The sequence below is a fragment of the Chenopodium album genome, chromosome 8, assembly GCF_948465745.1.
Source record: "Chenopodium album chromosome 8, dcCheAlbu1.1, whole genome shotgun sequence".
In the NCBI taxonomy this organism is placed as follows: Eukaryota; Viridiplantae; Streptophyta; class Magnoliopsida; order Caryophyllales; family Amaranthaceae; genus Chenopodium; species Chenopodium album.
Genome location: NC_137841.1, coordinates 24,174,873 through 24,199,425, shown reverse-complemented (window position 1 = coordinate 24,199,425; position 24,553 = coordinate 24,174,873). Strand labels below are relative to the sequence as shown.

The 24,553-nt window shown below is 34.5% G+C and overlaps 1 protein-coding gene across 2 annotated transcripts in view; it reads left to right on the top strand.

Moving 5' to 3' along the window:
• The window catches only part of LOC145641775 (vacuolar sorting protein 18-like), a 30,729-nt gene extending 13,762 nt beyond the window's left edge, over positions 1 to 16,967 (top strand). For both annotated transcript variants that reach the window (XM_081692726.1, XM_081692727.1), the window contains 11 exons: positions 3,389 to 3,528; positions 4,999 to 5,077; positions 6,179 to 6,241; positions 6,541 to 6,671; positions 7,295 to 7,400; positions 8,353 to 8,541; positions 11,414 to 11,641; positions 11,725 to 11,880; positions 12,251 to 12,412; positions 16,023 to 16,142; positions 16,498 to 16,967. In XM_081692726.1, the coding sequence (XP_081548852.1) occupies positions 3,389 to 3,528; positions 4,999 to 5,077; positions 6,179 to 6,241; positions 6,541 to 6,671; positions 7,295 to 7,400; positions 8,353 to 8,541; positions 11,414 to 11,641; positions 11,725 to 11,880; positions 12,251 to 12,412; positions 16,023 to 16,142; positions 16,498 to 16,671 (1,548 nt within the window). In that variant the 3' untranslated portion in view covers positions 16,672 to 16,967. The remainder of the gene's footprint in view (positions 1 to 3,388; positions 3,529 to 4,998; positions 5,078 to 6,178; positions 6,242 to 6,540; positions 6,672 to 7,294; positions 7,401 to 8,352; positions 8,542 to 11,413; positions 11,642 to 11,724; positions 11,881 to 12,250; positions 12,413 to 16,022; positions 16,143 to 16,497) is intronic.
• The last annotated feature ends 7,586 nt before the right edge of the window (positions 16,968 to 24,553 follow it).

The following is a 24,553-nucleotide window of genomic DNA, read 5'->3' as shown; positions in this document are numbered from 1 at the left end:
TGATCAATGCCCTTGTTCCATATTGATTTTCTGTTTGTCATTCTTGCTGAACAGTAATTTGGAATAGCCCTCTGTCTAGTATAAAAATGTTTGAGCGATTTTAATCTCTTTATTATCAATACAAAAAAGACTGAAATTTAGCATGACATATTTTTGTTGTAGCATGCTATACTGTAGATTTCATGGCAGGAGGTGGAATATTCCAGTGGAAGGAGCAAGTAAGATTTCAAAGGGCTACTTGGGATTTGGCTTTTTTGGGAGATGGTTAGATAATGATGGGATTTCAATGATGATGAAAGCCACCCACTTTTCAAAGATTGGTATGGGAGAGTGGGTGGAGTTTGAAATGGGTAATTTGGGCTGGTGGGGTCATGAGGAGTTTATGCAAAAAGGGTATATTTGTGCATCCAATTCAGAAAACAGTCGGGTGTGAAGTATTGGATTTAAATCTTGACTTTCTTTAGCAAGCTTTTTTCCTGAAAGGGAATTACTACCCCCTGCCCTTTTTTTTGGGGAAATTTTCAATGGTACCCTCTGGGTTTCGCTTCCTTGATTTGGCAAACCATTTTTTTTTTTTTTTTTTAAAAGGAATTCAAAAATACCCCTGTAACGTAATTTGAATTTCATCTATGGCATTAATAATGCATAATTGAATTAGTATCATCAAAATGCTAACCATGGTTCTTAAATAAGTAAAGTACTTAGATTTCCCTAGTGTCATCAACCCTCTCCCGCTTCACAATCACTTTACAACTTCCACCACCAAAACAATAACCGCCCCCAACATAAACACAAGCATTGTACCTCAACATAATTGCCAAACTCATCACTACCCACTTTAAGAAAAACATAAAACGCAAAGCCCATAACTGCATCATCATCTTCTCTAGTTCTCTCACACTATTTCATAGCTTGTAAGATATTCCTTGTTGTGAAGATCCACATCATGACCAAGCCCGAGCCCGGAAGATGGCCCGCTGGACACCTTGTGAAAGGTGTACCATTTGTGGGAACCGGCTGATGAGGCAGCACGGCTTAAGATGGCCATGTCAATTGTGAGGATGTGGAGGAGGATGAAGAGAGCCAGAAATTGAGGGAAGAGGCGTAGGGATAATTATTACTTACATACTCTTGATTCATTATTTACATACCATTAAAGGAGCAAAAACTGCAAAATGTGATAAGATATACAGAGTATAAAACTATATATTCCAATGCTTGCTTGAATTTCTTGAAGGCAAATAAAGTTTTCTTTTCTCTTCTTTGAGATTCACTGGTGGTCTAGCACTTTTTCGTTTGGAAATCTCAATATTCTCAAGTTGATTATCTTATGTTAGCTTTGATGAAAGATTTCATTCCATTTCATTTCCTTCTCAAGGCATTTTTTTTTCAATAATTTCATTGGTAGGCAAGACCCCAAGTTTAGACATTCACAATGACAGTTAGAGGGATCAAATTTAGGTGCCTGCTTGTCGGGTGCTATGTTTATATATTAGGAAAGTAGGAACCAAAGATGGAGTTTTAACAAATTGGGATGGTTTTCTAATGAACACAACTTTCTATAAGGGAGCGAAAAAAGGGGAAGAGAATAAGGGTGAATTTATTTCATTTGAGGAAAGTGCTTAGACTGCTAGCCCCACTTGATTTATTTCATCGATCCCTCTAAATCATTTGCAGATGTACTGTCTCCGTTCATAATGTTTTAACATATTTCATTTTAGTCTGTCTCATAAAGTTCTTAACATATCTACTTCATTCCAATTTTGGCAAATTTCTTTGACTACTTGGCCCCCTTACCCCACAATATCTACATAGCTCAGCTCACTCACTCTCCTTTGCTTTAATTCCTGTGCAAAAAGTAAATGTTAAGAACATTATGAAACAAAGGTAGTAGTGAAATTTGAAAACTGATCAAATCCAATAAAGTTTAAACTCCCAACATTTTCGTTATCTCTCTAAATCACAAAATCAAATAACCATAAAGTTAACCACAATGCAAAAACATATCGATCAAATTTGTTAGGTATCAAAGTGAAATAGAAAATTTGTATTCCTTTTATAATTAATAATAAATGGAGAACCTTATGCCTCTGATGGGTAGTGTTTGTATATTTCTGGACAAACTTTGAAGCAACATTTATCCATAACATTATAAGGTTTGAATTTTGACATATTATATCAAGGATTCAAGGACTCCTTATTTGTTTCCTATGATGTGTAGAAAAGCTATTTATTTTGGGTACTTTGTAATTATCATCCCATGGTTAGAAGTAGTGAGTGCCAGGGGCGGATACAGGATGGGTTCAAATGGGTTCATTGAACCCACTGATCTTCTGAAAAAAAGTTTAAAAGTAATTTTTGTTGATACGTTTTAAAGATTTCCAAGCGCAGCCCAGTGGGTGTTTTTACATTGCATCCTAACTATTAGATTGTAAGAGATCAACGGTTCGAGTCCGGCATTCCACAAAACCTCACTTTCATTTTTGTTGGAACATTTAGTCAATACCATCAGGGCTACTGGGCCTACCCTCAAACTTTCTCTCTCTTACTCCCCATTTTCCCCCAAATTCCCAAACCCTTCCATCAACCCAGTACATAAGTTCACTGTTTTTAAATTGATACTACTTGCGAATTGCTAATTTGATAAGTACAGTATAGTATATAATTGGATGATATGATTGATTGTGGAGTTAGATCTTGTTGGGTTATTGTAATTTATTGATAATTGATATATACTTGTAATTTATATACTACGTAATTTTTATTTTTTATTTATTTATTTATTTTTTTTTTTTTTTTGGGGTGTAATATTGAGTTTTTAGAGTTTGAACTTAGAATGTTAGATTAATTAGAGATTTTAAATTAGTTTGATACTTGTTTGATTTTGTTGTATTATTGATGTACTATATTAAAAACTAGAATGTTAGAATTCAATCCTTGCTTATGGATAAATTAACAATTACATGAATTTTCCCTGATATTAATGTAGACTGTGGATTTTTTTGTTTTCACCATGAGTTCAGAGTTTTTCATGAAACTAACGTGCCGAAAACCTACTTGAATAATACTTTAGTTACTTGTCGCGAGAGAGACTTATTTCTAGAGTTAGTGATGATGATGTGTATTGACATGCTAATAAAGTATGAAAACTCAAATAACGTTTTTGTGTGTTCTTTCATTTTTCTAAGTGTATTCCATTCGTAGGACGAAATTTAAACTTATGTATCGAATCTTAATTAATAAATTTTTCGCTCATTTTTTAACGACTCCGAACCCACTCTTTGGAATGTCTGGATACGCCACTGGTGAGTGCTGAGTGGCCAGAATAATTCCTATAAGTTTGTTATATTTATATATCAATTGTCTTATGCAATTTGTTGTTCTATAGATCAATCGGCTTTTATTGGAAGATGATACTTCAAGTGATCATAATTCTGAGTATCGGTCACTTATCAAAGAATTCCGTGCTTTTCTAAGTGATTCTAAGGATGTATTGGATGAAGCAACCACATTAAAGTTATTAGAGAGGTAAAGTTTTTTTACTTGTATATAAGGTTGAGGAATTTACTGTGTAATCTTTTTCTTTATATGTGAAGTTCGGATATTTTTGTTTTTTTTAATGCAGTTGTCTTGCTCATTTTTTTGTTTTGATGTGTAGCAATATGATGTGAACTAGAATAAACTTACTTTTATTTGCTCATGTGTAAGGTACACATTCTCTAACTATCTATAGTGCAAATTAATTAGAAGACCAAAAGGAACTTACTTCTTTCAACTACAAATGAAATGTTACAAAGAAGGGGAACCTGTAAAAATGGAAAGCAACATACAACATTGCTCCCAAGTAACCAAAGAAGATTACTGACCACTGATCCTATCATTTCTTTTGAATAATATCACCCACAATTTGGTGCAAAATAAAAAAAATAAAAAAATAAAAAATATAGGGGGGGGGGGTGCATAGGTAAGTAGGTTTGTTGGAGAATTTAGGAGCCGAGGGGAGGGCGGGGCGGGAGCCCGAGCCCGAGCCCGAGCCCGAGCCCGAGCCCGAAATAAACTGATTGGAACTGGACTGAACTGAACTGAAAATAAGCTGAAGAGAACAAGCCCTAAATATTAGGACGTGAAATGAGAGAAGAAATAATGAATGTAGAAGTTGAAGAAATATTTTAGAATATTATAGTGGGGACCAAAGGAGATAGAAATATGATTTAAAATGGTAGAGAGTTTCTAAAAAGACAATGTGCACCATTAAAAAAAAAGAGAGGTTTAAGGAGAGTCGCTTGAAAGCGAAGGGAGTAAAGTGTAATTATGTCACATAGTCTTATGCTCTTCTACCTAGAGAATTTTGCATATTGTATTTGTAAATGAGCTTAGTAGAGGGAACAACCAAATAAACTTCAACAATATGTAATTTTTTTGGGAAAAAAATGGCCCTTGAACAATGTAAAAATTGATTATTCCTTGCCTCCTTACCATAGAAAAAAAAAAAAAAAAATCATGAATTCATCATGATTGCAGCAACAGTCGTGTTGTAGTAGAAAAGGCTTGTGACAAGTGAATAGAATGACTCGCGGCTCACGGTGTGCATAGTATTGAAAAATTCATGTTAATGAGTTTAAGACTTTTTAGTTTAATAAGTATACTTTTAACATGATATAACCAAATATATCATAGTATGATTGGGTAATATACTTGGTAAATCTAGATGGCTTAGATAGTTTCTAGCTTGTTGGCATATTATTGTGGAAAAAAAAAAAAGTCCCTGTTTGGAATGTTTATTTGATCTCTGTTGTTTTATTTCTATATTACACAAGGAGTCCAAATTTTATTTTCAGTACTTGTGTTTACTGTTTATTTGTTACCTAATCAACCACCATTTGCTAGAAGAGGTGATTCTTTTTAATCTGTTTGGTTATCGATTCATAGATGCACTTAATTGTTTATTTTGCATTACCGCATTTTGCTTATATTATTAACTATAAACTTCTCTCTCAGCTATGGTAGGGTTGATGAATTGGTGTACTTTGCTAGTTTGAAGGGGCAGTATGAGATTGTTATTCACCATTATATTCAGGTGATTTTCTTTCAACTACTTATTGTCTGTTTTAGTGTACATAATATTATTATTTCCGCCTGGCTCTCGTTTGAAGTAGAATATTTTATTCTAGATGATTTCTTTTGCTTGGATATGGGACAGATTGGTGGCTATTTCTTTCAGCTTCATGTATTTTGAATTATGATTCAGTAGTTGCACCTGCAAGCAATTATTAGCTTATGGCTCTAATCTTGTAAAAGTTTAATTGTCAAACGTATATTAAATCTGATCTGATGTTCAATGATATAGAAAAAGATTGCAAAAGTCAAAAAGCTTACTCAGCTTTCAATTATATCATCACAAGCACTACTTGCATCATCACTAAAACTAGGGGAAATCAATTGTCAAATTTCAAAGGCATACTAATAACATGAGATATTTCTCATACCTTCTTCTGTATTGGCTGATATAATCAATTGTCAACCTTGGATTGCAAATTTGCAAGAGTGAAGTTTTGTTACACTTTAGTATTGATACAATCTCATTCAATGCTATCAGTTAATGAACAATTATTATTAGTCTTGCCATGCAGCTCTTTTGAAGACATGGTAAGGGCTTAGGCATATAAAAGCCTGTATCTGGATGAACTATTTTGAGACATTGAAACTGCATTTCTATTATTTTTTGAAGCAGAAATGCTGATTATGTTTGTCGCAGTATGTCTTATCTTCAAGATATATTATGTAAAACAAGTTACTTTTTCTTTCTAAAAACTGTGGATAAGCTCCTTGTCATAACTCTTGAAACTTTTTAAGCTGTGGACTAGCATTGATGGGATCCCTCATGTTTACCCAACTTTTGTAGTAGCTTGGAGCTGGAGAAAAGATCTTTTAGATGTTAAAGTTATGGGTCTTGGTGTTTGACCTCTAATTTGTATTAATAATCATAAGGTGTTTGACCTGTAAATTGTATTATTCATCATAAGTGGACCTGTAAGGTGTTTGTGTTTTTAGGAGTTTGAACCCCAAATCAATAGCCTATTATAGATATAAAACCTTTAAATTTTGGTTTTTTTTTTTTTTTTTGGTTTCTTTCTAACAGGATTTTCCTGTTTGTTCTTTTTTGTTGTTTCATCTCTAGCAAGGAGAGGCAAAGAAAGCTTTGGAAGTTCTTGAAAAACCTGGTGTTTCCATTCATTTGCAGGTAAATGTCAATTTATCTGCATTCATTTATGAGTATGTTGCTCAATCATTGTTCTTTGATAAACATGTTTTTTGAAAGAATAATCTGTCCACACGTGATATTTCCCCCTTCCCCCAAGACCACCACTACCAATAGACCATAATTGATCACAGAACAAAAACATATAGGGGTATTGAGGAATGGGTCTTTTTTTTCCCCTCACACATGGTATAAATAATAATAATAAAAATTGCTTTCATGACATCTGCAACTTTATCCTGCTTACCTTATTCTAAAAGACATTTGGTGGTATTTTGCAGTACAAATTTGCTCCTGACCTCATCATGCTCGATGCTTATGAAACTGTTGAATCATGGATGATAAGAAAGGACCTTAATCCAAGGAAGTTGATTCCTGCTATGATGCGTTATTCAAGTGAACCGCATGCAAAGTAAAGTTAACTTGGTGCTCCAATCTTGAGTATTGTAATGTTGAGTTCTGTTAGGGTGCTATGAGTTATATGATGTATGCCACTTATATAGTACCATTGCTTTTGTGACCACCAAACATAGGCTGCTTAGCTGTACAATATCTGGTAAATCACATCATAGGCTTTTGTTGAACTGTGCCTTTTTAATAATTCTCATTCATCCATCACGGTCATCATGTTTGTATTGTCTATAATCACTCTTCATAAAAGAAGCTGGTCACAACATCACATATTTAAAGTCTAGTATTCCACATACTGTAAAACTCCTTATTCATAGTATTAGTTTGAATTTCATTTGATTTTCCTATCAAAGAAGAATTGAAGTTTTCCAAAAAATAAATAAATAAATTAACGTACAAGAAATATATATATATATATATATTTTTTTTTTTTCCGATTAGCGTACTATTAGACACTTAAATTGTGGAAAGTTCTTGATTCTTACTTTGCCTTTGGAAATATTAGATCTTTTTAGTTGTTTATGAATTGGCCAGAGGTTTGAATGTATTCGTGTCTAACAGACAATCATTTGAAACATCTCAATTTGCACAAAGTTGTATTTTCTTATGCTGAACTTCTTGCAGGAATGAGACGCATCAAGTGATCAGATATTTGGAGTATTGTGTTCATAGTCTGAATAATGAGGATCCTGGAATTCACAACCTGCTGCTTTCTTTGTATGCTAAACAGGTTCCTATACTTTTACTTGTCTGAGAATTGTATTGATCAGCTGAGGAGAGTTTTACCTTGGTTCCTTTACATTTAGATGCTTATGATCATAGGACACATGAGTGACTCATTCAGTGTGCCATGGTACTTGTCTGTCTTAAATCAAATGGAGAATGGTCAGAGCTCATACTAATGTTTTTTAAATTGAATTAATAGTGTACATCAACTCTTATTTAATTACTATTTAACATAAAACAACTTTCTCTACTTGTCATTAATTAGTGGGACACCTTAAGTATTCTGAACTCTGAAGTATACATAAAGGTAGAAATTGAGGAGCTTGAAATCAAAGTTGTAAACGTTGCATTAGTATTTGATTGCTTGCCAATTGTCATTGGTCCACAGGTTCTTGCTGATTTATTTTAATACTACCTCCGTTTCATATTATTTGCAACGATTAGACATTTTTTCTCTCTACTTTATGTCAAATCGTTGCAAATAATATGAAACGGAGGTAGTATAAGGCTTATACAAACTCAGTTATTTTAGAATTGGATGTTTGTTAAATCAGAAAAACACTGCTCACAATGTGAATCCTTATAATTTTTTTTGTTAAAATCATCTTTGATAAAGGTGTATTTCCAAGGGTTTTGCCTTGGTAATCTCCTATGTGTTTGATTCTTGATACTGTTGTGATGATTTATTGTGCGAAGCATTGAGTACAGATTTTTGCCAGTTGACATTGTTTTTCATGCATTGGGCTACTTTTTCTGTTCTTTTTTTCCTGTTTAACACGAAAAACACTCTCCTCCCAGTCCCCCACTAATAAAAGAAGATATGGAAAATGATCTTGACATATATACTCATGTAGTATCATGGATCTGAGCAAAATGGATTTACTTTATTACAGTTGTGGAACAGAGAAGGATGTCTTTAGAAGTGTTAATATTAGCTTGTTGACATTTAAATTCAGGAGGATGATAGTGCTCTCCTGCGTTTTCTGCAATCCAAGTTCAGCAAATTAAGGGAAAACAGTCCAGAATTCTTCTATGATCCTAAATATGCTTTAAGGCTTTGCCTTAAGGAGAAGAGGATGCGTGCCTGTGTTCATATATACAGTATGATGTCCATGCACGAAGAAGCTGTTGCTCTTGCTTTACAGGTAATATCATCTTTCTTGTGCTGCCTGAATACTGTTTCTTTTATTCTATAGGTAACACTCAAAATCAACTTGTATGGCTTCTGCATGGATTTAATCTGTTCTAGTGCTTCCACATGTATGATGCAGCATCCTCGTTTCTGCTATCTCTGTTATCTTATTAAGTTAACATTTTCAGAACAGTATATGATTGCATATATTGCTTTTTTTGGTCACAGGAGTTGTTACCCTTCTCTCATTCAGAATTTAATATCCTGGAGTAAAAAGGTGGATGGGTAGAAGAAAATAAAGAGAGTTGGAGTAAAAAGGTAATATTCCTGGAGTAAGAGAGGCTAATAGTAAAAGGTGAATTCAAAAAATGGAATTAAAAAAAGATGGAAGTGAATTGAACACCAGAAAACCTAGAATCCAATAAATCATGACAAATGATGAAAATTTGTGAATCGTAGCCATGTTAGTTGCTCGACTTTTGTCTCTTTTTTCTATTAGGATGACTTTGGTTTGAATTTACATTTTACCCTGCAGTCCATTCCTCAAAATCATAGTGAAGAACCATTTTACAGCAGCTTAAATTTAGTTTTTACAAGGTGAGTCAGGACGAAGTGAAAATCGCATTAGAAGTGCTTGGTGCAGTCCAAAACGTAAGCCAAGATGTGTGCATCATGGCACTTTCGGTGGAGTTGTGTGTGGTAGAGTATATCTGAGTTCAATTTAAACAAAGAAGGCAACATTTATTTAACTTCAAACATAAATTAAAACCCTCAGTTTTGTAAGAATCCTGAATTTGCAAATCGAGTTAGCAATGGAACTTGTCGAGTCTCTAGTTATTCTTTTTAGTCTCTAGTTATTTTATTGATTCCGGGTAGTGTCTGGCACCAGATCTGCCTGTGACCACCGATTATGCTGTTCTAGAACATTCTCTCTCTCTCTCTCTCTCTCTCTCTCTCTAAATTTTCATTCTTTCTCGTCCTATGTGGCCTGGAAACCTATGGTGTTAATTCTTTCTCCTCTCCTCTAATAAAATCTCACGACTTTATCTCGCATCAGTGTATAAGATGGCTCAGGTTCCTTTTGTAATGTGCCCCTCAATACAAAGCCAATGCGTGTAGTTTCTCCTGGCTTTTTAAACCTAAAAGACCCCTATGCTACAATGACATGAATTATTTTAAAAATCTTTTGTGCTTGATTTCAATCTATGTCAATATGTTTTTAATTTAAATATATAGTCTTCGTAAAATTGTCTTGCGAGTTCCCATTATGAAAGACAAAACTTCTGTTATGGTTACTTCTTTGTTGCTGCAGTGCAAGTAAATCTTTGCTCATGTTTGCACTTTTCACCATTGCATTATATACTCCAATGGTTTCCTTTACTTTGGAGAATGCTTTAATTCTGTCCATTAATCATATTTAGCAACTGCCAACATTTTTCAGTCAGTCATCTATATATTCCAGGTTGTCCCAAAATTAGTATGCTTGACATTGGTTAATTTTTAAACCCTCATTACTCAATATTCTGTCCTCATTAAAGTTAGTACCCACTTATGGGATTAAGGCTTTGATTGATTGATTGAAAAGGGACTTTTTTTTAAAAAAGGTTAAATTTCTGTGAACATTTTATATTGTGGCAGGAACAACCCCATGTAATAACCATGGTATTGATTTTAGGTGGACTATAGTATTTCTCTAACTTTTGTTCTTTCTGATGTTTCCCTTGCCTTGTTTGTTTTGGCAACTACCAACAGTGCCACTTAAATTCTGTATCAGTTCATTCACATGCCTACATTGTTTTCTAATAGATATACTAAGAAGCCCAAATCCTTGAATCTAGGAGAACTGGTAAGAGAGAGACAATTTGTGTGAAAGAGGGTTCTTGATTTGCGCTCAACCTAAACCGGATTTGATACAGTTCCCATTTTAAGAAATAATTGCTAGAATTCTAATTTTGTGGAGCATTTCTTTTCTATGCCTATTTTTCATGTCAATTATTTGTTGTTGGTAGTCTGGTACCCTAATTATTTATATATCATTCTTGCATCAGTAGAGGTCAAATTAAGTAAGCTGGCTGATCTACTGGACTATTAATGAACTTTATCATTTTCAAATTCTCTTGGTAGGAAGGTGTGGAATTATCGTGTGTTTGGTTTTTAAAGATGAATGAAAACAAAAACAAGAGAAGTCACATTTTCATTCTTTTGTTTAATTTGAAGAATTGCTTGCATTTTGGTCATTAATTTGAGGAATTCGAAATGAATTGACTGGAACTGGATTGTAGTTAATCTCAATTCCACCAATTTGAGGGATTAAAAAGGTCTCCTTTTACATGGGATCTGTAATAGACAAACCTAAGGAGGGTTAGTATGGGTATTCTAGTACTATTAGTTTACTAGGTTAATAATCCATAGTATAAATAGAGAGGAAGAAAAAGGTAGGCAGAATTTTAAGTTGGAAAACTTAGAGAGTTACGGCCTCAAGCCATTGTTAGATAGTGATAGCCTCAAGCTATTTTGAGAGTGATAGCCTCAAGCTATTAAACCTATCATTTTGTAAACCTTTTGCCATTATCAATCAAAATTCAAGCTTTAATCTTTATTTACTTTTTTTTATTAAATCAGAAAAATAAACCTGGAAAATCAGTCTATTACAGAATGGTTTCTAACTTTATGACTGATTAATCCTGTGTTATTTTTTTTTTTTTTTTTTTTCATTCTATTTAATTTACTGTTTTATTTAAGTTTACAAGACTGATGGGGGCTAGCCATGATCTAGTAATAGGTTTGAAATTTCCTGTATCAGTTAGCAGCAAACATAGCACCTCCAAGTTATTACAAAAACTGAGTTAATATATTCATGAATCTGTTATTGTTTTGTATTGAAGGTTGACCCAGAGCTTGCAATGGCTGAAGCTGACAAGGTTGAAGATGATGAAGAATTAAGGAAGAAACTCTGGCTCATGATTGCAAAGCATGTTGTTGGGCAAGAAAAGGGGGCTAAGAGGGAGAATATCCGAAAAGCAATCGCTTTCCTAAAGGAAACAGATGGCCTCCTGAAGATAGAGGATATATTACCTTTTTTTCCAGACTTTGCTTTAATTGATGATTTCAGGGTATTCAATTGAGCTTCTTTATTATATTGTCATTGATCAAATTTTTTTTTTTACCCGGTAAATGAATCTCTATTGTTCTGCAGGAGGCGATTTGCTCATCACTGGAAGATTACAATAAACAAATTGAACTACTAAAGGAGGAGATGAATGATGCAACACAAGGAGCAGATAACATTAGAAATGATATCGGTGCCCTTGCTCAAAGATATGCAATCATTGAGCGTGATGAGGAATGTGGGGTATATCTCTTTCTGATAATTTGAATATATTCTAAGAAGCACTATATTTCCGTACAGCACCCTTCCAAAAGGGTGAATGTGTGTCATGAAGGTGGTGATTTTTTATTTTTATTTTTATTTTTTTTATTTTCTGGTTGGGGGGGGGGGGGGGGGGGAGGGTGGATGAGTTGCTTACCATGTTAATTTTCTTACCAGTTTGAATAGGGTGTGAAAATTGCATATTGATGCTGATCTGTCCTTGTGTGCATCTTTGACCTGTTTAGTTATAGAATACATTAGATTTCATTTTTATTGTTATTGTTTTAGCTGCTTGAAAATTTATGAAATCATCAACTAAAAAATATATACATGTGTGCCTTGTTTGGTTTAGGTTTGCCAACGAAGAATCTTAAATACAGCTGCAGATTTTGGTATTTCAAGGGGCTATGCTTCTCTTGGGCCTATGGCTCCTTTCTATGTTTTTCCATGTGGTCATTCTTTTCATGCACAATGCCTGATTGCTCATATCACTCGGTGCACTGATCCTGAAAAAGTAAGTATGTTTTACAATAATTATTTTCCATATTGTGGATATAGTTAATAGTCTTAATATGCATGTGATTGAACCGTTAAGTGGAAACTGTTACTATTTCATATCTCTCTAATCCCATAGAACCCAGCAGTAGCTGTTATTAAATGAAGACTTTGGACTGAAACATGTTTATGGAGTTTGTTTATTACACTGTGATTCCTTGTGCTATAGAATGTGGTTAGAATGTGGTGTTTGATGTGAGAACTTGGCATATATCGTTATATGATAGGCAGCTCATAGGTCTACACGTTTTTCTATAAGAAGCTAATATGGAAATTTATATGAGATTTGTGCTGAGCTAGTATAATATAGGCTCGGGGGGAAGGTTAGTTTTTGGTGTGAGTTTTTACGAGACAGCCATTCAGTTTTTTCTTGGCTGGAAAAATTAACAAAATAGAATTAGGAATTGTGAAAGATATCTTTTGCTCATACAATTGGAATGGGCAATTTTGTAAAAGAATGTAATTTCCTGGATGCTTGCATGATAATATTCAAGTGTTATGCATTGACTTGGCTGTTGATTCCACATTTTTCTTTACAAAGTCAATTCTGTGATAAGATTCTCACCCACCCACCCAAACACCCCCCCTCTGGACCTTCTTTCCCCTTGGATTATCTTTCTTTTAATATTTCAGTCAGTAATGATATTGTGGAATTCCGTATACAATGGAAATGTAATGTGGCAATAACAGGGTATTATTGGCATTGTCAAACATATTTCTTGCTTAGTGCTTACTTTTAAGCATCAAATTCTACATAAGAAAGCCAGGCCTAAGTTAAGTCCTTGCATTAATTATTTTGCACCTCTCATCAATCACATGGACATAGAAAAGAAATATAGATACTTAGATGGTAAAAATTAGCACCTTAGGTGAGGAAAAACTACACAGTAGAAGGAAAATTACTAAGGAAGCGTTTTTTGATATTTAATTGTTATTTGCTAGTTCTGTTTATTCATACCCTTAACCTCTTCTTACCCTCATATTCTTCTACACCCATTTCTCACTAAGGGTGAGCAAAAAAATTGGGTAACCGGTTTTGGAATTGGAACCGGCTTGGAACCGGTGGGTTCAGACCCGGAATTGGTTCTACCAGTTCCGGTTTCGGCTCCATAAACAAGGACTCAGTTTGAACCGATTCCGGTTTTGGGTCCTTAGTTTTTGGACTCGGTTAGCACTACCCGGTGGACCTGGTCCCAAAGCAGTTGAAATTATTTTATTAACAAAACTAAAGCATACTTCTGACTTAGTTCTAAGTCTAACCCCTTAAAATCTCTCTAAAAAAATATAAGAATCTACACTCTCTCTTAGTCTCTTATGCCTCCACTGTCTAAAACATCTCCCAGAATCTTTTACTCTCAATATTTTGTTTATTTTGCAGCATCTTTATCTTCAAATTAATCTTTGATATTTCCATTAATCCATCTTGATCTTTAACTGGCGTTTTTATTTTTCATAATCATAAACTTAGAACATTAGCACTTTTGCAGCGAATTTCTGTTCAAAGAATAACAGGGTTCTTTATTTTCCTCATGTCATTTTAATGTTAATGCATCCATCCTCTTTAGATTCACCCGACTTTAGGTTTTTGCTCCAAAAAGCTTCAACTATGAAGAGATTTATGACAATTCTATTTGAGCATTTATCAAGATAACAACGACCGGGTACCTAGTTTACGCCTTTTCGAAACCGGTCAAGACCGGTTCCAGAAATTTGGGAACAAGTTAAACACGGTTTTAATTCCATTTCTAAATTTCAGGAACCGGTTTTGACCGGTTCTGGGTTCAGTTCCTTAGAAATCAACCGGGTACCCGGATGTACCATTCGCCCTAACCACCAACGGTGACCATTAAACCACTCGCACTACCAACCTTGGCTACACACATAGTCCTCCCAAGCACCACCAAACCCGTCTCCACCCTATCACTTTGAAAACCTATCCACCACTCAAAATAACCCACCCAAAACCATCCCTTAGCTACAAAATCCAACAAAAAGGCACCCACCACCAATTAAAATCAAGCCAATGCCTCCAAAATTCGTGTGAAAACCCTTTTAACAACCTAAAAAGCCAAGCCTCTACTCACAAATACCTAGACAGCCATTATCAACCCCCACTTCAGATTTAATGCTGTAATATTCCTACTGTAAGAGAGGTAGATAGTAAAAGATGTACTCCAAAAATGGAGTAAAAGACTATAAGAGAAGTTTACTGCTGCTAGAGAGGGTAGGATGGAATGGTCCCTTGATGGTGTAGTGGTGGTGTTTGTGAGATTGAAGGGTGTGGGATGGTGGTGGTAAAGTTATTTTCGAAATCAGTGGTGGTTGTGGAATAAAAGAACGTGATCATGTTACTTTGGTTTCTATTTCCCTTATATTCACACAAACATCAATGATTTGGGACTTCTTTCCTTTCCCCTCGTATCCCTTTTTATTTTATCCCTCTGTCCTTTAAAACCTAACGCCCCCTTAACAGATATGAGGTGAAAATGGTAAATTGATATGTATCCAAATGAAATCTAAACTTATAATCAGCGCTACTTATATTACTTAGTGTTGGAAATGAATTAGATCTTGAATATTGACTTCCTTCCATCTTTTGTAGCCAATTTGTTCTTGTTATCTCCTTTCCACTCTTCAACTTCTTCTTAGTTGACTTTGTTTTACTCATAATCTCTCTATCCAATATATCATTCACACTATACCATTTCACGCTTGTCAATGTAAAACATTGAGCATTAATATCTCTAATTATTTATGTGTAAAAATTATATTTCCTCTGTTTGTTTTTACTTGCAACACAACATTTAGGCACGCAGTTTTTAGGAGGTGATTAGTGAAGGTAAATGAATGATTTTTTCAAAAAAATAGATTAACACTCAGAATGGTTGAATACCACATGTAAAAATTATTTTGATTAATTAAGTCATTTACATTATATAATCTTGACCTCAAAGTGCATGCCGCAAAGATATGTTGAGAACATTTAAAAATGGAGGAAGTATAAAGTTGATATTTTGAAAATTCATATTCAGATGAGTTTATCAAGACCCCTCGTGATTATTTCTCCTTGTGTATTTACCACAAACTATTGTCAAATTGAAGTTTGTAAATAATACTAAAATTCAAAGTGGTAACGATTATGTTTAAAAGGACGGAGTATGTGATATCAATTGGAACAGTTTGGTACAAAATATCAAGTACTCATGAAACTAAACACTCAAGACACATTTTTGCCGTAAGTGATGCAAAATTTTCATATGATGGCTGTGTTTGACATTCCTAGCCAAGTTTGAGTAACATAGTATCTGTGTGCTGAACTGCTGATGCTTTTTCATAATGCAATTCGATGGCAATGTCTCATTGTAAATTTGTAACGGAGAACGTTATGAGTTTTCATTTGCTCGCCAGTTAAAATTTGGGTTCTGGTTGAGTGTTTTATGTGAACCTTTATGAACATGTATTGGAGGGCTTACCCAAACATTTATTGTGGTTTAGCTATTTTACCGCACTTATTCCAGTTATTTTTATTCTATTTAACATGTCCATGTCTTGAATGGAACAATTTGCAGGCAGAGCATATACTTGATCTACAAAAGCAATTGTCCTTGGTGAGTGGTGAAACAAGAAGAGATTCTGATAGCAGCCTAACTGTTCATGAACCTGTTGCCACCATGAACCAAGTAGATAAGGTTGATTTCTTCACTCTACATATCCTACTTTTTAATTTATAGACTAGAATGTTCAAAGATGATGGTGCTCCATTAGAAAGAAGTTGAATTATCAACAAAACTGTTCATGTGGTTAGCAAAGATTTTTATGAAATAGCCTAGAATGTGAAAGATGAGCTGAGTTTATTTAGCTCTCTTTTTTGTACTTGGGGTTACTGGCTAGATAATCCTAGCTACTATGTCTCCTTATGCTTTTCACTTCATATGTTTATGAAATAAGGAAATGTTAGGGTTATTCGTTTTGTTTACTCTTTCAGGATTGAGCTTTATCAGATTATAAATTCAGTCATTTGATGTGTAATTAATCTGTGGACAGATTCGCTCCCAATTGGATGAAGAAATTGCAAGCGAATGCCCATTTTGTGGTGAGTTGATGATCCAGGAGATATCTTTGCCATTCATTCTCCCTGAAGAAGAACATGAGGTCAATTCTTGGGAGATAAAACCGCTTAATCCCACTAACCAGAAGAGCATTTCGTTGTCTGCTTAATCACTAGGTATGATGTTTGTACAAATTTTTGTTTATGTGAATATCAGGCTTTTAAGATTCAATCTCGAAGTTAAATGATTGTTTGGTATTGAGCTTTATTTTTTCATTTTTGAAATGTTAATTGATCTTCTCCCCAAGGGTATATTTGTGTGGAATGTATGCTTTTCATTTGGTCACTCCAAGAAGACAATGTACTAGTATAAGTGAAATTGCCTTCTTTAAGTGTCTTGACACTTTACAATAATATATGAGGATTTGTGAATATGTATATAAATTTGACTTCCATCTTCGATTAAGTGCCATAATTTTGACCTTTTTCATTTAGCCTCTATGCGGGAATGTCTAGAAAAAATTTCTCTTTGTGAATGTATCCTTTTTTCAAGGGATGGAAATTACATGGGAACGTCTTGTCAAGGGCTCAAGGACTTGCAAGATAATTCATTTGTTATTTAATCATATTTTGTGATTAATACATTGGGAAAAATATAATTGATCTTGTAAGCCTTGTCTTAGACATATATCTTTGAAATGTCAATTTTATGAGGCAGTACCTATTAATCTCATAGACACACACTTAATGTTTATCTCAATGTGCTTACTCATTAAAAAAAAAAAGATTTTAACTAAAAAATGAAAGGAAAAATAATTTGGAGCTATTGTTCCATGAATATAGGGGTGAAAGTAATATAGATAAAAACCAAAAATTCGAATTGAACCAATGGATTTTATTTATTTATTTTTTTAAAAAAATTTCAGTGCGGTTTAGATTGATAATTTTCATGTTTTTTCGATATGGATTCGGTTTTGGGCTTCTCATAATCGAAAACTGAACCCAAATCGAAATAAGCTTGAGATATATGTGTAGCCTGATTTAATTTCAAGTTTGGCCCAATTTATAGCCCCACCAGCCTTAGTCTTCCATATATATATAAATAGAAAATAAAAACCCTAAATCCTACAAACCCTTCCACTACCAGCCCTCTCTCTCATCACCCCTTGTCTCTCCCCTCTCGTCCTTCTTTCACTCCTTCCTTCTCTCTCTTTCATCTTTCCTCTAGTCTTTATGTCCTCTTAAAGTTAAATTCTCTGAATTCTCATTCAGTTATTCTCTTTCATAATTACTCTCTCATATCATCTTTCCTTTCTCATAATTCAACCTCATGAGCTATGAAGATCTACAGTTCAAGATTCAGCAGTGTGTTCGTTATGTTTCATTGTTTCAGAGGGATTACGAAGTTTGTAAGACAGAATTTAATACATTTGTGGGCTTCCAAGATTACTTATCAAATGATAGCGGGAGACCAGAAATGTTGGTTGGTGAAGAATATTTTGAGATATTATTTAATAATGGGTATTTCTCTGAAGTCACGGTAGAGATGGTGATGTGGATCACCATTGCTACAAGATGCACTACATATTGAATGAGTTTCTCAAGAATGTGGCAAAACCTCAATTTTGTTTGGTTGAGGAATTTATTGGGGAGGTTGATGATGCTAACATTTTGCACGTGAGTTTCACTGTTGAAGGTTCATGGGAAGCATCGAGTTAGCTACTTAATGCTGGTAAATTGCAGTCCCTTATTTTCTTGCCAAGGAAATTACATAATCGATGAATGTTACAGACTTGGAAGGAATCTTTTCAAAATTGACGGGCTTGAAAACATTGGATTTGGTAGCAGTGAATTGTAAAAACCTTTCTCATTCCCTAGGAGAGCTTAAGCATTTGAGGTACCTCAGACTCGATGTATCCTTAAAATGCCTCCCTAAGAGCGTCACAAAGTTGCAGAAATTGCAGACATTGGATCTTCGACAATCTAGTGTTAAGAGTTTTGCAAGCTAAGTCATTTGAGGCACTTGTATACTTGAGGTAGATTGGTTGATATGCCACCGAGGTTTGGGGAATTAAAACCTCTCCAAACTTTAGATGTGTTTATAGTCAGAAATAATAACGGTATAGATGTGTTGGCTAAATTGAGTGATCTTGTTGGAAAGCTCATAATCAAATATGAAAAGCTTCCTTCCAGGTGCATCACGAACAGGTGATAAAGGTATATTGAATAACATGAATGTAACAGACTTGTCATTGGCATGGTCATCTTAGTTTGATTACTTTCATCCACCTCAAAGGAGAAACATTTCCTCTACAACTTATGTTTGGAAAGGCTGTTTTTGATAGCCTTATTTTTATACATATTGAAGACTGTCGAGGATGCAAAGATCTGCCAGCTCTAAGTTCATTGCCTCATCTGAGAGCTATTCAACTTTGGGACCTAAATGTCTTGGAATACGTGGAGCCTGATGTCGATAATAACAACTTTACAAGTTCTGGTTCATCTACACTCAGACACTATTTTCCTTCTTTGGAATACCTGTTGTTGGCTAATTTACCAAGATTGGAGGGATGGTCACATTATATACAACAACAACTCCTAATCCCTTCTCATAATCTTACACTTTGTGTGAGCAATTGTCCAAAGATGTCATCGATGCCTCTGTTGCGAAGTCTTGTGTCATTAGAGGCACATGATATCCATGTGAAATTTCTAAGGCATCTCTTATCAACTACTGCAGGACCATCTCCTAGTGCCACGTTGAGGAAGCTTGAAATTGTCTCAATTTTCGATCTTAAGTCCACTTTTCCAATTAGAAATCTGAATGCTCTAGAGTCCCTGGCGATCAGAAAATGTCCATAACTTGAAGAATTGGTTTTAGGATCTTTGACATCTCTTCAACGACTAGAAATTCACGAATGCAATGGATTAGTAGACATTACTCTCAGAAACATTGACCAACTTTCTTCTCTAGAGACATTAGAAATCAAACATTGCAAAAAGTTTAAACTTTTAAACGGTTCAGAAAATTGGAATTGCTTCAATAGCCTCCGCTTTCTGAAATTGATCAGTATATTCAATTTAGAGTCACTCTAGAATGGTCTTTGTTCCTTGCATAAACTTGAAGGACTCTCTTTGTATTCAATTTACGAATTGAGATCCCTTCTTGAGTGGATTGGCGACATCAAACAGCTCCGTTCACTTGCTGTTCGGAACTGTCCTTTCATGATAACACTTCCTGAGTCACTTGGTAGCCTCTCTACTTTGCAGTAGCTTGAGATACATTGTTTCCCCAAACTGAAAGAAATTCCGAAGTCTTTTACTGACCTTAAGTCAATACAAATACTTTTTGGTAAAATTATATATTGTGTAAAATTAGAGAAGTTTATGGATTCAACACTTTGGTGAGATCACTGTTAGACTTGACCATTTGATGAAGTCCATAATCATATTTAGTGCCTATTTAAGGTGTATCTTCAATAGTAAGTTAATGCTAACCTTGAAACAATTGTAATAGTATTTAATTATGAATATTACTGCAGTAATTTCTAACCTGAACCACTGCCTAGTATTCCCACTTTTTGTTCTATGTTATTAAGGATACATCTAATTAATTGGCATCCGCCCTTTGTTTTGAAATCTACTAATTATTGGCCTACTTAGTTAATATATACTACCTCCGTTTTTTTAGTTGATTTCGTTTTACTTTTACACTATTCATACACTACACTTTGACTCGATTTTGTGACTTATAGATACAATAAAATATAGTCATGTGGGATCTTGTTTGAATCTTCTCGATGTATATTTTATTAATATCCACTTTTCATAATTTTATAATTTTGATAATTAGAGATTTTAAGCGTTAAAAACATGTATTGGCTAGCGTGACAATAGAAAGGTGTAAAAAAACGGAGGTAGTATGTCATATTATTTAGTTGTTACGTTCGTTCTACTATAATTACTCATATTGGTTGGTTAATTACGAAAAGTTTAAAATAATTTTTCCTTATTGGCGTCAATCAAAGCGCACTTGCTTAAACATGTATAAATACGCTTGGCAATCTTTCATAAGAAGTTGGATTTGACATTTTAACGATTAGGGTCGGGACAATAAAAAAATAGGAGCCGCCAAAAACATTTTAAGGAACTTGTCAGGCAACAACCAATATTAATACTTTCTTCGGTTTTTTTTTTTAGTTGCTACACTTTTAATTTTACGGTCTCCTAGACAATTTCTTAAGAGGAAATATAGAGAGAAAAATAAGAGGTCCCCATGTGGGTAGGAGAGAGATAGAAAGAAAGAAATATCAAATATAGAAAGTGTAGCAACTAATTAACAATTTCTAAAATAGGAATGTGTAGCATCTAAAAAGAAACAAAGGAAGTACATGAAGGTTACACCCCATTCATAATCCATTAGATTTTTAACTGCATATGGTCATTGTAGAGAATATTTCAAGCATCCCACACTTGAGCCCCACTGTGGTCATACACTTAAGTATGGTGGCGTCCAAAGGGAAAGAAGGTAGAGCAAAAGAGTCGCCAACAAGTTTTAGGAACTTGTAAACCGTTCACAAGGTGAAGGTTATACCCCTTCACGATCCACGAGATCGCTAACTCCATAGTGGTCTAGAACCATGACTGTATATTCGGGGATGAAGGTACAAATTCAACCTAAAAGAGATTGAACCTGCCCTAAAAATAGGCCTATACTTTATTCTTCTCATATTCATGTGCGCTTTCTGACTAACATACAATCATTAGGTTAATCCTAAACCTATTTAATCTATGTTGGTTAAATCTTAATGCACAAACAAATCTATTATTGGCGATCACTTGAATTAAAATCATATTAGCCTATATAAGATTATTAATTATCTTATTAAGCGTGATTACAAGTACAAATTCCTTTTAATCCTGCAACAGAAGGCGTGATCAAGCAATAACAATAATAATATAATATCAAGCAACAATATATATTGACACAACAAATCATCATCATAATAATATTCTCATAAAAGCATAATAATATTAGCAAGATCCTAGGCTTGATACTAACATGATTAATAACAAATCCTAGCATGTCACTAAACATTAAATATTAAACCTTTAACCCTAACATGATAGTAACATGATAGAAGAAAGTAGTAGGCAACCTAAACATGATACTAGAAAGCAATAAAAAAAAATCCTAACATGATACTAGGAATTAATATAATCTAAGCATGCTTTCTATAGAAATAGAGTAATTAAATCACTTACTTCGATGCCTCGTATCTCTTTCTAATAACAAAATACACGCGTTAGTAACTTCAAGGAAAATATAAATTATACAATTAATTTAAATAATTGAAATAGGGATTTGGGACTGTAGACACCTAAAAATGTCTTCCCAAAACCAAACCCGATGATAAATAACCTTTCGCCGCCACTATTGGTAGGGTTTAATATTTAATCCCGAGAGTGCTTAAAAAATTGTATTTTATTAAATTCATATGGTAAAGGCATGGTTTTAATTTCAGCCCAAACCTATTAATTAATTTTAAGCCCAAACCTTTATTATTTTTGGCCCAAACCCTTTTATTTATTTTTATTTTAATTATTTTCTTATTTTAGCCCGAATAATAAAAGTCAGAAAAGGCCCGAAATTATCAATCGGCACTTAAAAAGCCGAAGGAAATTAGGGTTAAAAATGTATTTAGACGGAAAATGGACTGGAAATTCCCGCGCCACGGCAGACTGCCACCGTGTCACGGGAATCCTTTCGTCTGACGGTGGGACTTCCCGTGACACGGGAGGTCTGCCGTGACACGGGACATTCCGTGTCCTTTCCGCGTAAACCCTTAACGCGTTTTTCATCCCGTTTTCTGAAAATTTCCCGCGTCACTCCAAAAGTCTACCGTGTCACGGGAGAGTGTATCGTCTGGCGGTAGAGCTTCCCGTGTCACGGTAAAGTCTGACCGTGTCACGGGATACTTTTTTAGGGTTTTTATCATTTTAGGGTTCCGTGTGCTCCCTCAGCACATTTTCCCTATAAATACCCCCTCATTTCTGATGTACGGGGCACCGAGAATTTTATTATTTTTTATTTTCTCTCTTCTATGCTATTAACCTAAACACTAGCCTACCCCTTTTCACTTCAAAATTCCTTCTTCAAGCACTCAAAGGAGTCCATATTTTACTCGAGGTTCTGTCCTTAAGCCAAGGTGTGAAAGGTAGAACTGTTTGAGGGTTTGGCCCCAAAATCAACTTTATTTCATTTAATTTAATTTAATTATTGTTTTATTATTTCCTTGAAGTTACTAACTCGTTTATTATTTTGTAGTTGCAAACAAACAGAATCAAAGTAAGGATCATGCTCCTTTTATTATTATTATTTCTCTAACGATTTTATGTTGTTGGAATTGTGATTAAATTGGTTTTAATATTAATGTTTATTCTATTATATTTATTTTGATCACCATATTGCATGTTAAAGGGAATATGTAATTGAAAATCACGACTAATAAGATAATTTGGACAACCGGTTTAGGATCCTTTAATCTTATTATTAATTGAAGTGATCACCAAATTTTTAGAATTATGTGTGCATTAATCTTGAACCAATTTAGTTAAATAATAGTTTGGAGCGAATTGAATTATTGTTTGTATGCCTTTGAGATCACAGGAATGCTTTTCAATATAAGAATCGAGTAGAGGCCAATACGGGCGAATGTGATTCCATGACTCACTTCGTACCATCATCCCCGATCCTCCTTTCGTGGTTCCGAACCATATGGAGTTAGTAATCTCATGGATTATGAATGGGGTGTAATCTTCACGGGTCAATCGTTGTTGCCTATCGTTGTCCCTTATTCGTGGTTGCCTTTTATGATCCGTGAACGGTTTACAAGTTCCTTAAAAACTTGTTGGCGGCTCCCTACTTTCCTTGTCCCTAATCGTATTATGTCAATTCCCACTTCCTATGAGTGCCAAGCATATTCACTACATGCTTTAACGTAGGCGCACTTCGAACGACGCCTACAGGGACCAAACCCTCATAAATTATCAACCTTTCACGTCTAGGGCGAAGACAACTTCGAACTTGGCTAGGTGTGTCTAGAACTTGTGAATGCGGTATTTTGTTTGAAAAGGGAAGGTTTAGAAAGAGAGAGAAGAATAAGCTATTAGCTTGAGAGAATTGTTGATGATTGAAAACGGGGAAATACGACCCTGTTTATAGAGAAACTAGTCCGGAAACGATAGAAAAAAGTTAGAATTTGAATAGGGATAAAACAGGTCCTGTCGCGAACGACAAAACCCAGCGCGAAACGACAGGGATCATGCATGGCGACAGGCTATGTCGTCATGCGACAAGGCTGACGTTTGGCGCTGGTTTATAAGATGAAACACGCTTTTGTACGGAATCCTTTTCCTAATATAACTAAGTAGTTAGACTCTGCGTTTATCAGTTTTAAATAAGATTTATCATAATACAACACTTATTTTATTCGAAATTAAATTCCTTATTTTTTAAAAGATATAATTATTAATCCTAACTCTATTAGAAATCAAAATAACCTTCTAGTTTATTCTAGAAGATTAAAATCAACCCTAATAATTTTAGGAGTTTTAATTTATGGGTCCTCCACTAGATCATTGGGCCATAAACCATTTCAGGCCCAATTTAGTATTTTGGCCATAACTTCCTCATTATTCATCGGATGTTGGGGTTTGGTGAGTCCGACTCACCGCGGAAGGAAACCTGAACTAAGACAGCACTCGCAATAAATAAAACCATAACTAGTAGCAAAATGTAAAAGAGCACCAGTTCAAAACCCCCTTATAGCACCGGTTCGGTTTAGAACCGGTGGGAATAACACAACTATTAGCACCGGTTTGGTTTAGAATCGGTGCCCAAAATGACCCAAAAAAATAAAAACAATTTTTTTTTTACATTTTTTTTACTTAAATTGATATATATTAATATTAATAGACTTGGCAAACAGGTCATTCAGGTCGGGTTCGGGTTGGGTCAATTCAGGTCGGGTCAAGTTCAGGTCAGCAAAT